At 39.7% G+C, this 20,527-nt stretch overlaps 1 protein-coding gene across 1 annotated transcript in view; it reads right to left on the minus strand.

Annotated features, from left to right (window-relative positions):
- Positions 1 to 361: 361 nt before the first annotated feature.
- The window catches only part of LOC124594539 (odorant receptor Or2-like), a 48,754-nt gene continuing 28,588 nt past the window's right edge, over positions 362 to 20,527 (minus strand). Inside the window, exon 5 of the mRNA XM_047132911.1 lies at positions 362 to 418. Within this exon, the coding sequence (XP_046988867.1) occupies positions 362 to 418 (57 nt within the window). The remainder of the gene's footprint in view (positions 419 to 20,527) is intronic.

Here is a 20,527-nt window from a genome sequence, read left to right on the forward strand (position 1 = left end):
TCATTAATGAATTGGAATTCTATAGATGCAAATGAAATACGTTTTGTCAAAGTTTTCAGTGTTATAATGTCATTTTAATTTTAGAAATTCAGCTCTTAGACGTCAAAGTGGCCAACGCAAGACACTCTGCTGCCATGTTTATTTCTCATCTTGCAGCGTGTGTTTCATCCTGTCATCCTGTCTTGCAGTGGGCTCTCGTTGAGGTTGTTAGACTGGCTTACGATCGTCACAGAGTCAGCTACAAGTTGGACCATACATTCTGCATATCGCCGGGTGCTTTGTGAAGGGTGTTCTGTTAGCATTTTGGTTGTGCCATTCTTCCTGCTCCACTTGGTCAACTGGAGACCTATGGCCGTGTGACTCAGTTGCTGTCCAGTTGCCTCAGCAACGTGTAGTACGAATAGGAGGCTTTCATCAGCTGCAACACAACAGCACAGGTCATACACCAATGTAAGTTTTTTATTCCAGGTCCGTTTTCGTTTGTTGATCACATCACTATAGTACAACACAACGTTGACACAGCTCTATCTGTTTATACAGCTTGTAAAACTACTATCGCTGTACTAATAATAAAACTGTAAAACCGTTGTGTCTGTCTGTCTGTTCCAACAAGCTAATCTCCAAAATCACTAGACGAATTTTTATGAGTTTTTCACGGTTAACGTGAGCGTGGCTTGGGTCGACGTATTGGCTTTATTTAATCAAAATCTCAACACGGAAAAAAAGATATCTTAATTTAAAATTTTGTCTAACTCCATCTGCTCAGCTTAGTATTTCAGATGCTTAAGGATTACAAATCACGGCATAGTACATCAAAGAACTAATAGATGACGTTGTTAGTTTAGTATTGCACCGAAGAACCACTAGATGGCGCTGTTAACTTTTTTTAAACGTAGCGACAGGAATATTTGCGGAAATTTACGCCAGTGACAGAATTAAATGCCACAGCCTTATCTTAACGAATACGCACTGACAGAAAATTTACTTGGCTAGGATATATGGATTTACTGATTTCTTTTTGTGTGTTGAAAACTTAACGAAATTGTTTTGTTTCTTTCCCTAGACTTTGTAAATATTATTTGCTAGAAAACCTAATTTATTAAGTTTGCTTCGTGATTTGGGTGCCTACTCATCATATTTTGATTTCTTTTTGTTTACAAATAAAAGCGTCTAGAAAATGGTCGAGTTTTTCTGAACACACCAGGATGGCTAAAAGACTGAGGACTATGCATTCTCAAGAATCCAATGAAAATTGTGAGCCGAGTTGTTGGTGTAGCTCGAGAACATCAGGCTTTAAGGGGAGCCGGAGGTGGTCGAATCCAAAAAATTACGATTTTTTTTTTTTTGCTACCGAAAATTAATTGGAACATTCCTCTTTAATGTAAACTTTAAATTATTGTTCTACTCACCCTAGAAGTGGAGTTATTACCATTTTTCCCCACCCCTGCAGAGGAAATGGGCGGCCGCTGAATGCATCTAACACCCTCTCATGACTTCCTGGCGAACTGCTTGGGATTTTCTCGCCCTGTTACACATACAGCGCCTTATGTTACGCATACAGCGAGTGTTCAAGCGTTGGCTACATTGTTTTCTGTGACAAATGAAGCGTTAAGAGCGCGGAACATCGTCTCTTTGCTGTTTACCGTTTCGAATTAGTTCAGTGTTGCGCCCGTTGTTGGTAGTACAATTCTTGTGTAAAGCGTTGTTCTGGTTACGATGCCACGTTTTAGTAACCGTGTATATAAGAAGAGGAAGAACGTAGGGAAAAGAAAATTAACACTAATACCAAGTTGTGATACTACAATTACTGAAACAGTGCGTTCTTCTGCTAAGCAACACATGGCCAGCCATAGCTCTGTGATATCTTCTAGCAAGAAGCTGACTGGTGAAAGTGACAGATTTCGTGAATATGTTAGTGACAGTGATGATATTAACGAAGTACTGAATATTGGATTATTATCTTCTGTGCTGAAAGAAAGTGTTCTGTGCAAAATGTGTTCAAGTGTAGGAGTGGGACTAGAGATAACAAAGCACTTTGGTTTAGCTTGTGAGATGAAGATAATCTGTGCATGTTGCAAGTATCAAGTGACTTTCTACAATTCACATGCCAGTCTCTTTGGTGAAAATGGACGATCTAGAGTGTTTGATGCGAATGTTCGACTTGTGTATGGTCTTCAATCCATTGGAAAAGGGTCTGCTGCTGGTAAACTGTTTTGTGGTATTATGAACTTGCCTTCGCCTCCAAGCAAATTTGGGTACTACTGTGAACTGGTAGGATCCTCTGTTGAAGATGTGGCTTTGAAAACCATGAAGCAAGCAGTGGAGGAATATGTAGAAATGAACGGTGGTTCTAGGGATTTTGTAGTGGCATTAGATGGTTCCTGGCAAAAGAGGGGTCATAAATCCCTGAATGGGGTTGTAACTGCTACTTGTGGTGATAGTGCAAAAGTGATAGATGTTGCAATATTATCAGAACACTGTAGGTGCAAAAATAAAATCAAAGGAGAGCACAGTGGAACCTGTGAGGCAAATTTTAGTGTATCAAGTGGAGCAATGGAAGTGGATGGAGTGAAGCAAATTTTTGAACATTCAGTTCCCAGATACAACGTTAGGTACAAATACTACCTTGGGGATGGGACTCCAAAGGTTTCAAGACTATAGAGGGCATTGTTCCTTCGTACTGCCTCTTCCAATGAGTACCCTCAACACAGCCTGAGCCCAAAAGATTCCTGGTGCAAATATAATGCAAAAAAGGCCTATGATCACAAACATGGTTTGCCAGCAGCTGTGATAAATGCAATAAAACCAATTTTTCATGACTTAGCACAGCCAGAATTGTTACACAAACGTCTACACAGAAAGACGCGAGCGTAAACAATTTGATTTGGAAAGTGATTCCTAAAAGGGTGTTTGTAAGCATAAAAACACTGCACTTTGGCATTTATGATGCAATATCAACCTATAACCAAGGGAACAGTGTGAAGTGTGAAGTTCTGAAGGCATTAGAATTTACAGCTGGGGTGAACACTGTACGAGCACTAAGAAATATTGACGGAGAAAGGATAAGAGGAGCAGAAAGAAGAGAAAGCCATATGAAGTATGATGGAACAACAGGCCAGAAAAGAAGACAGAAGAGGAAGCTTTTGGAGGATGAAGAAGAAGACCCTGATAATCCATCCTATAGTGCAGGAATGTATTGAGAAACTTTGATAGCCATTTCCCATAAATTAGAATTTTCCGAATATAAGGAACATTTTTTCAAAATGCACTCAAGCTAGAGAGATGAAATTTTTATACAGCACTCCTAGTGGTCAAACGTACATTGTAACACAGCCATTTGGCTATATGTTCAGTAGTTTCATTTCAGTTTAATTATAAAGCAATTATTTGTAAAAAAAATTTGGGTCATTAATAAACTAGGAAACTAGAAAAGATACTCCAAAATCCCTCTGTCATAACTGCAGTACTAAACCACTCTATACGTAAAAAAAATTCAAATTTTTCTATTTGGTAGTTTATTCATAAATGTTCCTCAAACTTAGTGATTTTAACATGGGCAGCATAGGCACCTCCGGCTCCCCTTAACTCGATCTTTGGAAACTCCTTCCAAAGGTGAGGCACAACATTATTTCGCGCCTCAGAAGCCTATATTCAGAGAAGTTTTAAGCTATTTGTGTGTGATGTAACATCATAGAAGCGAAATTTTGACAGGAAATGGCGCAAACGATCGTGTTTTTATACCCCGATTCCCACTTATTCCCAGTGAGTTGACGTTGTGCCATAATTATAAATAAAGCACAAGGCCAGACGCAGCATGTTGTGGGTATGGACTGAAGTGTCAGTTCCTCTTCGCATGGCTATCTCCTCATGCTGTCTCCCACGTCAGGGAAGCAAACAAACTCTTCATTCATTTCCCCAATTACACTACTTCAAATCTTAAGTCAAAAGTAAATTCCTCTCATATGAAGCCTCAGGCACAGTTATAAATAAATACCTGGGCAATTCCATGTTCCTCAGCTGGTATACAATATTATGGATTGTTTGGAGGAGGTAAAGAATAATGTCACAAGTGCAACGTTTCCCCTCTAGGAATCCATTGGGTTTTGACGCTAGTGGTGAGGTGGTTTTCAAACTGTTGCGTGATAAATATTGTTTTAGAGATGTTGCTAAAATTATTATCCATCACCATTAATGCACAAATGGCATCTGCAAGCTAATAATTGTATAACACTGCTGGATATTATGCATGACCACCTGACTGGTCCATATCTTCTGCCTAATACGCTCAACAGAGAATATTACCATGCTGTGAAGTACTACCAGAACTACAACAGGAAATACTGGAGAATTTACCACCAGTAGTCAGGCAATGATTATGGTTCGAACATGGGACTAGTCACACTAAGCTGCTGACGTAACAGAATATTTAGGCAATGTAATCCGCAGTTGTCATATTGGGAGGAGTGGTTCAGTGCTGTGGCCACCATGTTCTCCTGACCTCACTTCTATAAATTTATTTTTTTGAGGTGGAGATGAAGAGTTTGGTGTACGAGACACCAAAAGATATCCCAAAATATTTGCTCGTTTTACTGAAGCCTCACCCATTGTTTGTGATACACTACGTTGTTTTGATTGTGTTAGACAATCATTAGCACACAGATGCCAGTTGTCACTAAAGTAATGGGCGACATTCTCAGCAATATCTCTTGAACAATATTCATCATAAAGATGTTTCAACACTGTGTCTGAATATCAACACTATCAGAAAATTCATAGATAAGTTGTGGAGAAACGCTACAGCTGTGACATTTTGTCACTCAAAAGTTTCTATTTACATCTCCTCTAAATATTTGGAACATATAGTTTTTTTACGTCTTGTTTAATCAATACGATCTGCAGTTATACAAAGAAACAATATTATACACAGAGCCATAAATTCATTTTACGTTCCAAGAACCAGTATTCAGTCTTTCAATGAAACCACATTTTGCATAGGCTTTAACTGTATTTGAAATAAACAATTACTTCACACGAGTGGCCATTTTCAACGCCGGTCTCATTTTTGAGTCCACGTAGGTAACACATCAACAAAAATGAAAGCTAGGAGACATGGAACAAAAATATGATGTAATACCAAAGAGTTGATCATCTCATAATGCCTAATTTGGTCTTTCACCTGTAATTTTAATACACAATTTACGTAAAACGTTATGTGACACATGTACTAACATTCTGGGTGAAATATTGCATTACGTGATGATCCAGTTTTTGGAAGAAAGCTGTCTTAAGTAGAAGATGTGCCATGGTGGTGCTCAACAATTTTCACTGCTTTGAGAGGGATAAACTGATGCTACAGCGTTCATCTTCCGCACTCTAGTGTACCAAAACATGAGTGTGGCAGGATACATTGTGTATTGTAAAAAGTTTGTGAGAGCTGCGTGAAACGCCTTTCGTACCATTTAGACAGCAACGTACTTCATTTGTGCTTTCCAGAAATTTTGGCAATAATATTCTCGTTCAAACAATCGGTCCCTCCAAATGTCAGTGAATATGTGATTGATGAAATGTATATATTTGGTAACTTTCTGATGCTTACAAGAGCCATAAAGAACAAAATGTTTCAAATGGCTCTGAGCGCTATGGGACTTAACTTCTGAGGTCATCAGTGCCCTAGAACATAGAACTACTTGAACCTAACTAACCTAAGGACATCGCACACATCCATGCCCGAGGCAATATTCGAACCTGCGACCGTAGCGGTCGCGCGGTTCCAGACTGAAGCGCCTAGAAGCGCTCGGCCACAGCGGCCGGCCATAAAGAACATATTCGTAGCAAACTGACTGCTGTGTGTTACAGTTTCGCACCATAGAAGTTTTAGTAGTAAATTTCTTTCTCCTTTGATTATAGTGTAAGTACTTCCGCGATTTGTGCATTGTTTCTATATTTTCTTCCGGTCATTGGCCTTCTCCTTACATTCGCCAAACCTCAGGGACTGACTGCAGTAACTTTTGCTTACAAGGACCTGCTCGACCATTTACTCCATTCTTTCTATCTGCGCACAGTCATTCTGCTAGCTGGACTATTGGTAGCACTTTGAAACTTACAAGTGATATCTTCCATCAGTTTCATGCTATTTTCTACAACCACCGTCCACAGTGCCCGACGCTCCCTGTCCATCAGTACATAAGGTCTGCCTGGCCTTTATGTCCACTTCACAATAACATTACCAATAGTCGACTTGGGTAACTTTAGAAAGGCTGCATTGTCCCCGATGGATTTATTACTCAGGTAACATCCACTGCCCAGTCCACATTTGAAGTCACCGAGGTCCCTGGCCAACCTAATCTGCTGTTACTACTTCTCTAGTGGCAATACAATACGGCTCACATTCTTTTATAATGGCGCATCCTCCTGTAGTCCTGACATCTAGTGGTGGAATCCGCCTTAAACAGGTTTGTCGGGATACTTTTGATCAGATAGTGTTATGAGCGGAGCATGTACAGAAAGTGAATCATTCTAGCGACGTCAAGGAACGCAAAAGGGAAAATCCATTGACAAAAGCGACTGTAACAACACCAGATTGTTTTGGCCTGGCACCTCGGAACGATCATCTAAGAAACGACAAAGCTGGTCGGTTGTCCTTGTACTACTGTCGAAGGCACTTACGGAAAGTGGTTGAAGTACAGTGAAACCACGTATGGCCGACAATGTGATTGACATCCACACCCATCGAGATTGAACCGCCGCTCAATTAAAATGTGTCGCATGATTGGATGAATCGCATTTCTTTTTACAGTAGGCCGACGGTCATTCCGGGATACGTCGTCGTCCAGATGAATAATTACTCGAAACACGCACCACCCCACGGAGGCAGCCTGGTGGTGGCAGTATTATGCTACGGGAGACATCCATCTAGTCTTGCACATGTGACAGAAGCCTGGAATATGTTTGAAGAGAAAATGGACGGACACAGACGCCACACAATTAAGATGCTGTAACGACGCAAAAAAGGGTCTGAGTAGCAGAAGCACGCTAGAGAACAGGAGAATACGAAGGAGAGCTCAAGATCGCGACCTAATTTCCCACTGCTTTCACATCTGTCAACTTCTCATAGGCACTGGAGTCGGAAAGTGCTGGTGTTAACCCCCACAATTTTTCACTTACCTAAAAATTTCGGTGAATTTCGACAACACATACAAACTACGTTTAAACAATTACCGCGACACCTCCACATCCATAGCCGCCGCATACGGTAAAAAATTTTGAGTTTCAAACGCTAGTAGCGTTCTTACATCAAACAATGCAGTGACGACCAGTCACTTACATTTACTTCACAGCCCACCGCTTTAAAAACAATTAACACAGGATAATCGATAGTGGATGGCTAAATGTATAAGTAACCCATCATTTAAACAAGTACATTTTAAACGGCAGAAAGCACGGTTCGCTCTGTAGCAATTGCCACACAGGCTTGGAAATTACCGAGATTACCGTCCAGCCACCACAATGATTTAAAGAATTCCACCATTCTATTGAAACATGGCGCATAAGTATAAACCATTGACATTGTCAGGTTACCCTCCATTCAGAGGCTGTTGCACGCAGCGACTGTTATATTGACTCGTAAATAATAGAGTTCAGCTATCAGTCGTCCTTTGGAATCTAGATTTCGGCTAGAAACTAGCCATTCTTAATTTACTATCATTTTTGATCAATGGTCGGGCTTCATCCATGAATTGTGGATGAAGCCCGACCAACAGGCATTACTAATTAGTATTAATTACATGCATTTATCAAAAATGATAGTGCATTTAGAACGGCTAGTTTCTAGCTGAAATATACATCTGCCAGTAAAAATTCCAAAGGACGACTGATAGCTGAAATCTATTATTTACAAATTGACATTGTTTTGTAACAGTGCAACTGGCCTATTGCAATATGGTGAGAATTATGTTAGCAGTTTTTTCACTTCATTTAAACAATTCACTCGTTTTTCCGCATATATACTTCAACCAATTTACAAAGCGAAATTGGACTAGCAACAGTGTGACGTCATGTTTATTTTGTACTTTATTTAAACTAAGCATTGTGCATAGTCATGTCACAGGCATATACTTCACGACACAACAGTTCTAGAATTGAAGCAATTGGAGTGGCAGTGCATGATGGTTAACAGTTAAGCACATGCAGGTGCTACAGACGCACCACATGCACACGGTAAGTGTAGCACCGACCAAGGTAACAAGAGTAAATATAATACATTGCAGCCTCAGAGCCTCAGGGCAGCCAATAAGCTTTCACGTGCATCTTCTATGCATGTACTTCCTGACATGACAGTTCTAGAATTTAAAAGAATTGTGGCAGATCTAGTCTTACACGACATGCATCGAAGTAATTAGGAAGCCTGTCACCGAAAAGTATTGACGTACAAAATTTTACACACTTACTGCATCCACACTAATATACAAAATTAGTAACATTTAATAAGAAATTTTTTAAATCACACAGTTACTGGCATTTACCAACAGCTGTGACACTACGTTTTAAGAATTATTTAAGCTAGTCATTTGGTGTGTACCATCAACTACAAGACCTGCCAGTGCAATGGACTTATGAGTCAGTTGAAGCGACTACATTGACAGGAATAGACTTAATGACTCCTACCATTGTGGCACTCACGTGCGTACTCTTTCACATGAACATAAATATATGACTTTGAAAAGAGGCAGTACTGAACGTATTAAAGCAAAATTAATTTAGGGTTGTCTTCATGGGTGAGGTCATTATTAATTTTGTAAATCGTTCACAAACACCATTCTCCGTACCATAGTAAAGAGCCTTACATGCGTTGAGAACTTCAGTACTGTTTTTTTTACTATAAAGGTAAATCATTTTGTGCTTGCCAGGCAGGCAGTACGTGAGAATTTCTAATGTCTGAGTGGCAATTACTACACAGTTCCATTAACATTTGTAAATAAGTGCAGCGATGCGAGAATTAATTTTTTTAGATTTAACAGGGGCAAATGAGATATTCAGAATACGCATGTGTCACGCTCGCTGGTTATAACATAGCAGACGCTCTTAGGGAAAGAATACTACACCTTTCAGAATCGAATTAAAGCGTACTGGAAAGCAATAATCCACAGCAGATTCATACATGTAAGATCACACTTCAGTAATCTCGTGTTAAAAAAAAAAAAAACAAAAAAAAAAAAAGAAAAGACTCAAGGGAACACAATTTAATATGATTTTTGCCAGGAAAATACACAATTCTGTTACCAGATTGCCTGTATGTGGGTAGTGGACACTAGCTTTCGTATCGTAACAATCAGAATTCGTTACCTCTTGAATAATGACGCATCATATGTGAGACTTCTGTTGTGTACACCCAAATGTCATAATCCATCACAGTTGTCACTTTATTAATCATGCCCTGATTGATATGTATAGTAAATATACTTAGGATAAATAATATACCAAAATTAATCAAAATTTTACAATGGCAGTTATGGGGATTTTTCATAGCTATCACTTTACTGCACAAGAGTCCAGTCACAACAAAGAAATGAGTTCTGTGTATAATAAGACTAAGTTCTATGCAGACTTCTATCATTAAGGAAGGAGTTACACTGATCAGCCAGAACATTACGCCAACCGACCTACTATCTATAGAAACCCATCCAGTCGATAGCAGCGTCATCTGGCGAGGAATGCTGCTGGTCAGAAACACGCATGGTGGAGGAAGTAACAGTGAGCATGCTGACCACGTGTAGAATTGGGAAGGCGCGCGATCTATCTGTGTTTGACCGAGGGAAGATTTTGTTGGCCTGGAGGCTCGGCACGAGCATTTTGGAAACTGCACGATTTGTTGTGTGTTCGAGGACTGCTGTGTTGAGTGTCTTCAATACTTGGCGAAACCAAGGTGAAACCACATCCAGGCGTTATGGGGTTGGGCATTGTAATGGTTCTTTATTTACGTGACCATTACGGTACTCCAACCCCATTTCTCGATACCAGTAATATCGTACTACTTTTCTACGAAGTAACAGACGTAATTTTGTGATAATATTCACATTTGGTTTTATTAATGTATAGGTACTCCGATGTATCGATGTATTACAGTGATATCGTTCTTGTGTGTATTCATTTCTGTGAGACTGTCATAATCTTTGACTTATTTGTAACCGTTTTGGAGCGAATGCGCACAGAGCAGTCTTTGTTTCACTTTGCAGAAGTTACGTGGTTATTTCGCTTTGTAAAAAAACAGTCAAGTCTTGTGTTTGGTTAAAGTGGAAATTAAATATATGAAGATTGATACAAACCTGTTTTCTTGATGATGTGACAATTAAGAAGGAGTATATGTGAATTTACAAGAAGTTTAATAAAAATGTGGATCGTGAACACCAAGCCAAAAATTATTTCTACCATACCATTGTTCTGATCTGGGTTTGTTTGATCATTAAGAATTTCTTGAAAAACGCATTTGTTAGGTCTTCAAATATTGCTAAAATACAGATCTGGACCTCCTAGCAGTCAAAGTGGAATCACCCTAGAATCAACAAGATGAGCCATAACAACTTCGACGAAATCTACGCGGGAATACATTCAAGATAAGTGCCAAAATTAATGACTTTTTTACAGTGACTTCATTATTTCCATTCTGACGATACCATCCACAGTCAATAACTTTGTTGTTGCCCGATAAAGCGAACATATGCTGCGTGAGCAACATTATTAATCTGATTTCTAACCTACTTTGCAAGTGGTGGTATTGTTAGAGCATCCACCCCTCACTACAGATGTCGGACATCGTGGGCTGGGCGGCAGAGAGGTAAAACAGGACAGGTGGCGAACTGTGGCAGAGCTAACGTCAGACTTTAATGCTGGGTGGAGTACAAGTGCGTCTGAACACACAGTGCATCGAACACTCCTATCAATGGGCCTCTGCAGCAGACAACCCATGCAGGTGCCAATGTTATCACCATGACATCAGCAATTATGACGGAAGTGGATACGTAACCATCGACACTAACCTTTGGTTCAGTTGCAGAACATTACACAGTCCGATGAATCCTGTTACCATCTTCATCATGCCCATGGGATTGTGTGAATCTGTTGTCTTTCAGGGTAACAGCTCCTTGACACCTGTACTGTGGGATAGGGACAAGCTGGCGGCGGCTCCATCATGCTCTGGGTAACATTCACATCGGTATTCATGGGTCCAGTGGAGCTCATGCAAGGCACCGAGAGAGCCAGGGAGTATTGTACACTGGGTGCATATCACGAACAGCCCTTCAAGACAATCATGTGACAAGGACTGGCGTGTGATGGAGTAGTTCGAGGAACACAGTGGCGAGTTCCAGTTGATGTTTTGGCCCCCCAACTTGCCAGATCTGAACACAGTCGAACACATATGCGATGTGGTTGAATGTGGCGTCAGACCTCAACACCCCCCTCCCCAGAATTAGTGGGAATTTTGTGACTTGTGTGTACAGATGTGGTGCCAGCTCCCTCCAGCTACCTGTCTAGGCCCCACTGCTTCCATACCATGATGTGTCGCCGCTGTTATCCATGCCAAAGGTGGACGTAGCGATTATTCGGTAGGTGCTCACAATGCTTTGGTTGATCATTGTTCATAAAGTCACGATTATCAGAGAAGCTTGTGTAGACCTGAGAGGAATAAAACTCATGCATAAAGACAACATTATCTCCCATAACGTAACACATCAGTACCACTTATTGCAGAATGCTAGGCAATGGCTACCACATTCACAATGTGAAAAAGTGACCAACACTCTTGAACAAATGCACAAGGTGTGCTATAGCTTCCAATCTCAGACAGTATCCAAATTATGAAGTTCATGGGTGGAATAAATGATATAAACACTAGCTGTAAAGCTACAATAATGTGGTACATGATGTCACATATCTGAACCATAAGTAATAAACAACACCAAATTTCACCCATAAGTAGACGTTCTGGAGGAGAGAGTAATAGTATACGCGAGAACCTGGTAGTGACAGACTATTAGGTCACCTGAATCATGCGTTACAAGTGTGTATCATCAGGTCATATTCCTAAGCATAGAAACTGGTGTTGTATAACATCAGTTGCTAACATCAGTGTAAAGAATGTAACTTGAACTATTGTTTTTTTTTATTGTTGAGCGAATCACCGGTGCCGGCCGCAGTGGCCGAGCGGTTCTAGGCACTTCAGTCTGGAACAAAGTGACCGCTACGGTCGCAGGTTCGAATCCTGCCTCGGGCATGGATGTGTGTGATGTCCTTATGTTAGTTAGGTTTAAGTAGTTCTAAGTTCTAGGGGACTGATAACCTAAGATGTTAAGTCCCATAGTGCTCAGAGCTATCTGAATCATTTTGAATCACCGGTTTGTGGGCTATTTACCTCGTTGTATAGACATGTGTGTCCTTTCTGTCACCCACTACACATGCTCACATGACATGTCTGAACGCGCAGAGCACAGTCCAGAGACGTACCTCACACTCACACATAAGATTTTAAGTAAGTGATCTGCTTCATCCATACTTCATTGAATTCAATGAACAGTGGATGAAGCCCGACCAACAGGCATTATATGAATTGATCAAAAATGATAGTGCACTGAAATGGCTAGTTTCTAGCTGAAATCTAGATCTGCCAATAAAATTTCAAAAAGACGACTGATAGCTGAAATCCATTAGTTACAATCCCGGCGAGTGGTCTGTCTACCCGTTTGCTCGACTTAAATCCCGTAGAACACGTGTGGGAGGTGTTGGAGGTGCATTGCAACACGTCCATACGAAACAGCAACCTAGCTGTTGTCAACCGCGGTGCAACGCCTTACCATAAGAACTCCTTACCAACATTGCGACTAGCATGGTAGCACGTAACAGAGCATGCACTCCCGTCCGCTCGCTGTGATCACATACACTCTTAAGAACCAAGTCCCACATTTTGTAATATCCCTGGGACCTTCATGAATCGCAATGACTTCATTGAGATGATTGCCTTTCAACAAAAGTGTCATTTCTGTTCGTCTATAATAATTTCCACAACGAAACCTTGTCTTGAAACCTGGCAGAAAATTCAGAGAGATTCCGGTCATATACAAAGTATGGTAGCTGCAAGATACAGTCAATGCCTTCTCTTCACGACAGCAATGGAAATACTATCGACGATAGTGCTGCTAAAGCAGAATTACTAAACACAGCCTTCCGAAATTCCTTCACCAAAGACGACGAATGAAGAACAGCTGCCAAAGTAATTTAGAAGTAGATAGCCGAGGAGTAGGACATCTACTCTAAATCACTTAATAAAAGCAAGTCTCCCGGTGTTGACTGTATACCAATTAGGTTCCTTCCAGAGCATGCTGACGCAATAGCTCCATACTTAACAAACATATACAACAGCTCGCTTGACGAAAGATCTATACCCAAATACTTGAAAGTTGTCCAGGTCACGTCAATATTCAAGAAAGACCATAGCAGTAATCCACTAAATTACAGGCCCATATTATTAACGTCGATATGCAGCAGGATTCTGGTACATGTATTGTGTTCAAAGATTATGAATTACGTCGAAGAGGAAGGTGTACTGACACATAGTCATTACGAAATTAGAAAATATCTTTCTTGTGAAACACAACTAGCTCTTTACTCACACGAAGTGTTGAGTGCTGTTGACAAGGAATTTCAAACTGATTCAGTATTTCTAGATTTCCAGAAGGCTTTCGACCCCCTACCCCACAAGCGGCTTGTAATAAAATTGCATGCTTATGGAATATAGTCTCAATTATGTGAATGGATTCGTGATTTCCTGTCAGAGAGGTCACAGTCAGTAATAACTGACGGGAAGTCATCGAGTTAAACAAAAATGATTTCTGGCGTTCCAAAAGGAAGTGTTATAGGCCTTCTGCTGTTCCTCATCTACATGAACGGTTTAGGAGGCAGTCTGAGCAGCAGTTTTAGATTGTTTGCAGATGACGTTGTCGTTTGCCGCATAGTAAAGTCATCAGAACATCAAAACAAATTGAAAAACGAATTAGAAAAGATATCTATGTGGTGCGAAAATTAGCAATTGACCCTAAATGATGAAAAGTGTGAAGTCATCCACATGAGTGCTGGAAGAAGTCCGTTAAACTTCGGTTACACGAATAATAAATCAAATCTAAAGGCCGTAAATTCAACAAAATACCTAGGAATTACAGTTACGAACAATTTAAATCGGAAAGGACGCACAGAAAATAATGTGGGGAAGACAAGCCAAATACTGCGTTTTATTGGTGGAACACTCAGATGATGCAACATATCTACTAAAGAGAATGTCTACACTGCGCTTCTCTGTCCTCTTTCGGAGTACTGGAGTACTGCTACGCAGCGTCGGATCCTTACGAGATAGAGCTAACGGAGCAGATCGAGAAAGTTCAAACAAGGGCAGCACGTTTTGTACTATCGAGAAATAGGGGAGAGTGTGCCACGGACATGATACACGATTTTGGGTGGACATCATTAAAGTAGAGGTGGTTCTCGTTGCGGTGGGATCTCCTCACGAAATTTCTATCACCAACTTTCTTCTCCGAATACGAAAATAGGTTGTTGACGCCGATCGTCATAATAAAATAAGGGAAATCAGAGCTCTCGTCGAAAGATACAGGTTTTCGTTTTTTCCACTCACTCTTCGAGAGTGGAATAATTATTGTAAAGATGATTCGATGAACTCTCCGCTAAGTGAGCTGTAGCTGTATTTCTTTTAGTTACCTTCTGTACTGTAACATTCTTTCTATGTGTGATTCAAGTTTCATCGAGCTATGCTACTTGCCAATGACGCATCATTTGAAAGTTATATCTATGACAAGTGGTCAGAGGGAAAGCATGGTGGAAGTAGGTTAAGGCTCTCTCTGAGGGCTCCTCGTAAGCTACTGAGAAGTAGCGACACTAAAGTGGGTCTGGATCCAGTTTCTATGCGAGAAACTAGTCGAAATAACAAAAAAATTGGCAAAATCAGTGAAATGTTTTTTTAAGATGATTTGTCTAAAACTGAGAAATAAAACAGATTAGAGAAACATTATCCGCACCTAATTTGCTGTACGTGACTTCGACCATCATTCAAAAACGCTCGTCAAACGTTTCTACAATCTGTTTCATTTACCACTTTCGGACAGATCACTACACAAAACGTTTGACAGATTTTTCCAGTGTTTCATTTTCAAGTTTTTATGAGAAAGCATGATCGTATTAAGGTATTTGTGTTCCCAGAATCTTCTGTTTTTGAAATGTCCCGAATTTAGTACTTGATTCGAGGATAACTATTTTAAACATAAAATATTACACCAATGGAACGTCTTTTACGCAAAATAACTATGTCTTGAAGAGACGAATTTATTGACACCTCGTTTGCACATCTCGTTATGCCTTCCTACTGTATTCTGCTCTCTAAACGTCATAAATTCAGAAACTGATTCGGGGGAAAATCTTTTTGCCACTTAAATAGGACACCAATGTAACTTTTTGTGCAGAAAATAGCCAGGGGTTGAATGGATGATCTTCTTGACACTTCTTTCACGTACGTAGCAGCAATTCTTCGTAAAACATGCCAATTTTCCTCAAATCATTAATTAAATTTTTCCTAATTAGCCTAATTACCTTTTTCATCAAACCTAGACATCACGCTAGTCAGTTTGATATACTATTTGTCCATTTCCCACTCCTCTTTTGGCTATGAAAATCTGGAAAAAACCCATTGGGTGATTTACAGGCAGACTTGTTTCCGCTCCGCTCAAATATATGACACGTGCGAGAATTGGTAGTTTACTGAAAAATGCTTATTACAGTGCGTGAGTAGACACAGAAAGATTTTATGCGATTTTTGTCATCGCCCCACGATATGAAACCAAAGTTTTTGAAAGTAGGCCGAAGTGTTTTGGATAAAAGAGTGAAAATTGTAATATGTAAGTAGTAAATGAGTTTTGCTATTTAGGGAGCAAAATAACTGATGATGGTCGAAATAGACAGGATATAAAATGTAGACTGGCAATGGGAAGGAAAGAAATTTGTTAACAACGAGTATAGATTTAAGTGTCAGGAAGTCGTTTCTGAAAGTATTTGTATGGAGTGTAGCCATGTATGGAAGTGAAACGTGGACGATAAATAGTTTAGACAAGAAGAGAGTAGAAGCTTTCGAAATGTGGTGCTACAGAAGAATGCTGAAGATTAGAAGGGTAGATCACATAACTAATGAGGAGGTATTGAATAGAAATGGAGAGAAGAGACATTTGTGGCACAAATTGACTAGAAGAAGGGATCGGCTGGTAGGGCATATTCTGAGGCATCAAGGGATCACCAATTTGGTATTGGAGGGCAGCGTGGAGAGTAAAAATCGTAGAGGGGGACCAAGAGATGAATACACTAAACAGATTCAGAAGGATGTAGGTTGCAGTAGGTATTGGGAGATGAAGAAGTTTGCACATGATAGAGTAGCATGGAGAGCTGCATCAAACCAGTCTCTGGACTGAAGACCACAACAACAACAACAACAAGGTTTTTAAATAAAGTGGGCACTTAAGAAGAATTTTGTAAAAAATTTCCGTAATGTTTGACTTGTTTAGTTCGTAGAGCTGCTGATTATGGACGATAGAATTTTTTTCCTTATTATTGTAAACCGAAAAATTATATTTCTGTTCGCGATTTTGTGAAATTAATTCGACTTACTGAAAAATTTAAGAATCATAACGGGTTGTGAGTCACACAGTATACGAGTACTTTGCCAGTAGTGAATTTAATACAATCTTTCTTGCCGCACGCAATGACCCGTTGCCCTACAGAGGACTTTCGCATGCTGAGAGTGATGTAACTTACTCGTGAATAAGACGGTTTCTCAAGCGAAGCTGGACAGGCGTACTTTACAGAACGAATGTTGTATGTGTCGCTATGAATTATTTAAACATTTCTGGCCACCCAGCTATTATAAAACTTTGTGTAGGCGTTTCATAATGATATTATTCAATGATTGTTTGAATTTCAATTTAATATTGAAGGTAAGATTTGAAATAAACAAAATTTCTTAAAATCAATGTCACAAATTTCCAGCCAACCGGTTGCAAATAGAATTTAAAATTCTTTAACCAGTTTTCAACGCCAACTAAGGGCACCTTCTTCAGAAGAAACTGTTACCTTACATGTGGTTAAAAGGAAATTTGGGCGACATCGCTCTAGTCAAAATATTAAAACCACAATTAAAACGTCTTTCACCTGAATATATAACAGATATAGTAAAAAATTTTAAACAATATGTAAATATGCCACTAAGGGCATAACAGTGGTACAGGACACGAGTGAGTAACAGCGTTTTGACTTTCCACTTTCACGCATATGCAGGGAAGTTAGCCATCTAGATTTGCTATGAGGTGAATTGGATTGTATGGTTAAACAGTAGGGGGCCCAGGTCTCAGGCCGCAGCGTGGTTGGCTCAGCCAAAACGCCGTTGCTGTCCCAGTCGCAGTGACTACCGCTGGCGAGCCTAGGTGTGTGTACAAAGACTAATGTGTAATTTGACGGTGGCTGGTCGCTTAGAGGACGAGAAATTCTGGAGTAAAACACAGTTACATAATAAAGCAAATCTGAATACATCTACGATCTCAGAAAAACGAGGCGCATCCAGTGACACAACAATATTTTCAATATCTGTAAACTTACAAAAGTTAATATTTTATGGTGACTAAATATTTTCGCAATGAGCCTCAGAATCAACAATATTTAAACGCTTCATGCGATTTCAACAAGCGATGTGTCAGGTGATGGCGTTGGACTATAGCTATCATCCCTGAAAGCTGCCTATGTATCTATTTTATTTCTTTACTTATTTTTTTACATTTTTTTGTTATGCAGGTGTTCGTTAGAACATCGTAATCTCCACACTAACACAGCAAATTTATGCACCGTGAATGCCCCATATCTTGTCATGCTTGAGTTTTTCATTAACGAATATGTTGCCATTTTTGCCATATTCTTACTTAAGTAATGATTATAATTGCTAATACATAACATGGCAATTTAAGAAGTGCTCAATCACATGTGTTAGCTGACACCACTACTAAAGAAAGTGCAAAAGACGATTACCTTTAGCATGCTTAAGTAATTGTTTAAACAACATTTTACAATAATCTGTTGTTATTTAATGTGGGCGCACTTGTGCAAGAGTGCCAGCTTATTTAATTTTGAACAAAGCTTTATTTGTAATCACTGTGAACGGTCTCAGTGTGACTGAAGGTTTATAATATTAATCTACTTGAATAATGTCATAACATGTTAGTTTAATGTCAGAAATGTTCAAGTTGAGTCAAATCATGTCTGTAAAACAAAAGAACAACGAATTTTTGGTGGGAATGATGACCATTATGCAATGGAAATGTAGGCAGTGGCGGAACACCATTGGAGTCAAGTGGAGACAGACACTTTTTCGAGCGGTGTACTCACGGGAGCGATTTGGGGCTTGTAGGCGAGTTAGTAAAGATTATAGACATACATGTGGTAACAAGAGTGAATCCGTCAAGTAGATTAGTGATTCTGCCCAGTAAACGGCCACTAAAATACTCTTTTTTCTGACTGCATTAACAGAATCGAGAACACACATAATAAGAGTTTTCTGATTGTATTAACAGAATCGAGAACACACATAATAAGAGTTACTACTTTTTTTATTTCGTATGTTTTGTAAATGGTAATGCTGAACTCTGAATTACTTGAGCTGGCAAGTATTTCGTGTTTTGTGATCAAGAAATCGACTTAGTTTGCGCGCGTCTTGGATGACTATTTAGCTTGGGGAGTCTGCTACCATTCTCATAACACTCTCACTGCAGCTTTACTGCAGTTGACAAGGTTATTGTCTGTCTGTATTTTAACTGGAAGTCGTAGGACCACTTCCCATTTATTTGAGATGTACTTTCTCGAAAAAAAAATTATTCAACGTAATTCTCCGTCATCTACATCAATTAGAGATGTTGGAATAGGACTCTTTTTATTAAATTATTTATTTATCTTTTATTTTACATGTTTGTGTATTTTATGCATTCGCAAGCCTAACTAATGCATAGACAATGTGACAACACGATCACAGCTACAGTGAGTTAGCTGCTGGGCAAGAAAGCAGACATGTGTGGCTCGACCCTATGACTACATCAAGCTACACTTTTTTAACAGAGCCGTGCATAGCCAACTTATCTAAGGTGCGAGCAACATCAGTCAAAATAACAACTGGTTTCGCATGAGGGATGTTGTTTAGAGAGCTACCACTCAGCAAGAAAACCGTTAGTTTACGTCACACTGAAACACTGATATATTTTGTGGTAAAGTCAGTGTGGCGATTTGTTTCGTGGTTCTAGGGAATGTGGTGATGCCAGGATACGAGCTGTTAGCTGTGGTGTATGTCTGCAACCATGGTTAGAGGAAATGGTTCTCGCTGTGTTCAGATCAGCCTTTCTAGCACAGACAGATGACTTTCGCTTTGTCAGTGTGAACTGTCGAAGAGGTCATATTGGATTTATGGAAAGGCTGCTGTAGCGCCTAATGTGCTAAATCCGGAGAATTAGCTTTTATTGTCTATTGTATTCAGATAAATTTGATCTGTCTTTACGGCTGGAGTTGATTGAGTTAATTTTCTCATTTATTATGGGCTGTGGTCTGCATTAGGTAAGCTGGGTTGGTATGTTCTATTATTTATGTTTTGTTCTCTTGTTGTTGTTGTTGTTGTTGTTGTGGTCTTCAGTCCTGAGACTGGTTTGATGCAGTTCTCCATGCTACTCTATCCTGTGCAAGCTTCTTCATCTCCCAGTACTTACTGCAACCTACATCCTTCTGAATCTGCTTAGTGTATTCATCTCTTGGTCTCCCTCTACGATTTTTACCCTCCACGCTGCCCTCCAATGCTAAATTTGTGATTCCGTGATGCCTCAAAACATGTCCTACCAACCGATCCCTTCTTCTAGTCAAGTTGTGCCACAAACTTCTCTTCTCCCCAATCCTATTCAATACCTCCTCATTAGTTACGTGATCTACCCACCTCATCTTCAGCATTCTTCTGTAGCACCACATTTCGAAAGCTTCTATTCTCTTCTTGTCCAAACTAGTTATCGTCCATGTTTCACTTTCATACATGGCTACACTCCATACAAATACTTTCAGAAACGACTTCCTGACACTTAAATCTATACTCGATGTTAACAAATTTCTCCTCTTCAGAAACGATTTCCTTGCCATTGCCAGTCTACATTTTATATCCTCTCTACTCCGACCATCATCAGTTATTTTACTCCCCAAATAGCAAAACTCCTTTACTACTTTAAGTGTCTTATTTCCTAATCTAATTCCCTCAGCATCACCCGATTTAATTTGACTACATTCCATTATCCTCGTTTTGCTTTTGTTGATGTTCATCTTATATCCTCCTTTCAAGACACTGTCCATTCCGTTCAACTGCTCTTCCAAGTCCTTTGCTGTCTCTGACAGAATTACAATGTCATCGGCGAACCTCAAA

This window comes from Schistocerca americana, chromosome 2, assembly GCF_021461395.2.
Source record: "Schistocerca americana isolate TAMUIC-IGC-003095 chromosome 2, iqSchAmer2.1, whole genome shotgun sequence".
Taxonomy (NCBI): Eukaryota; Metazoa; Arthropoda; class Insecta; order Orthoptera; family Acrididae; genus Schistocerca; species Schistocerca americana.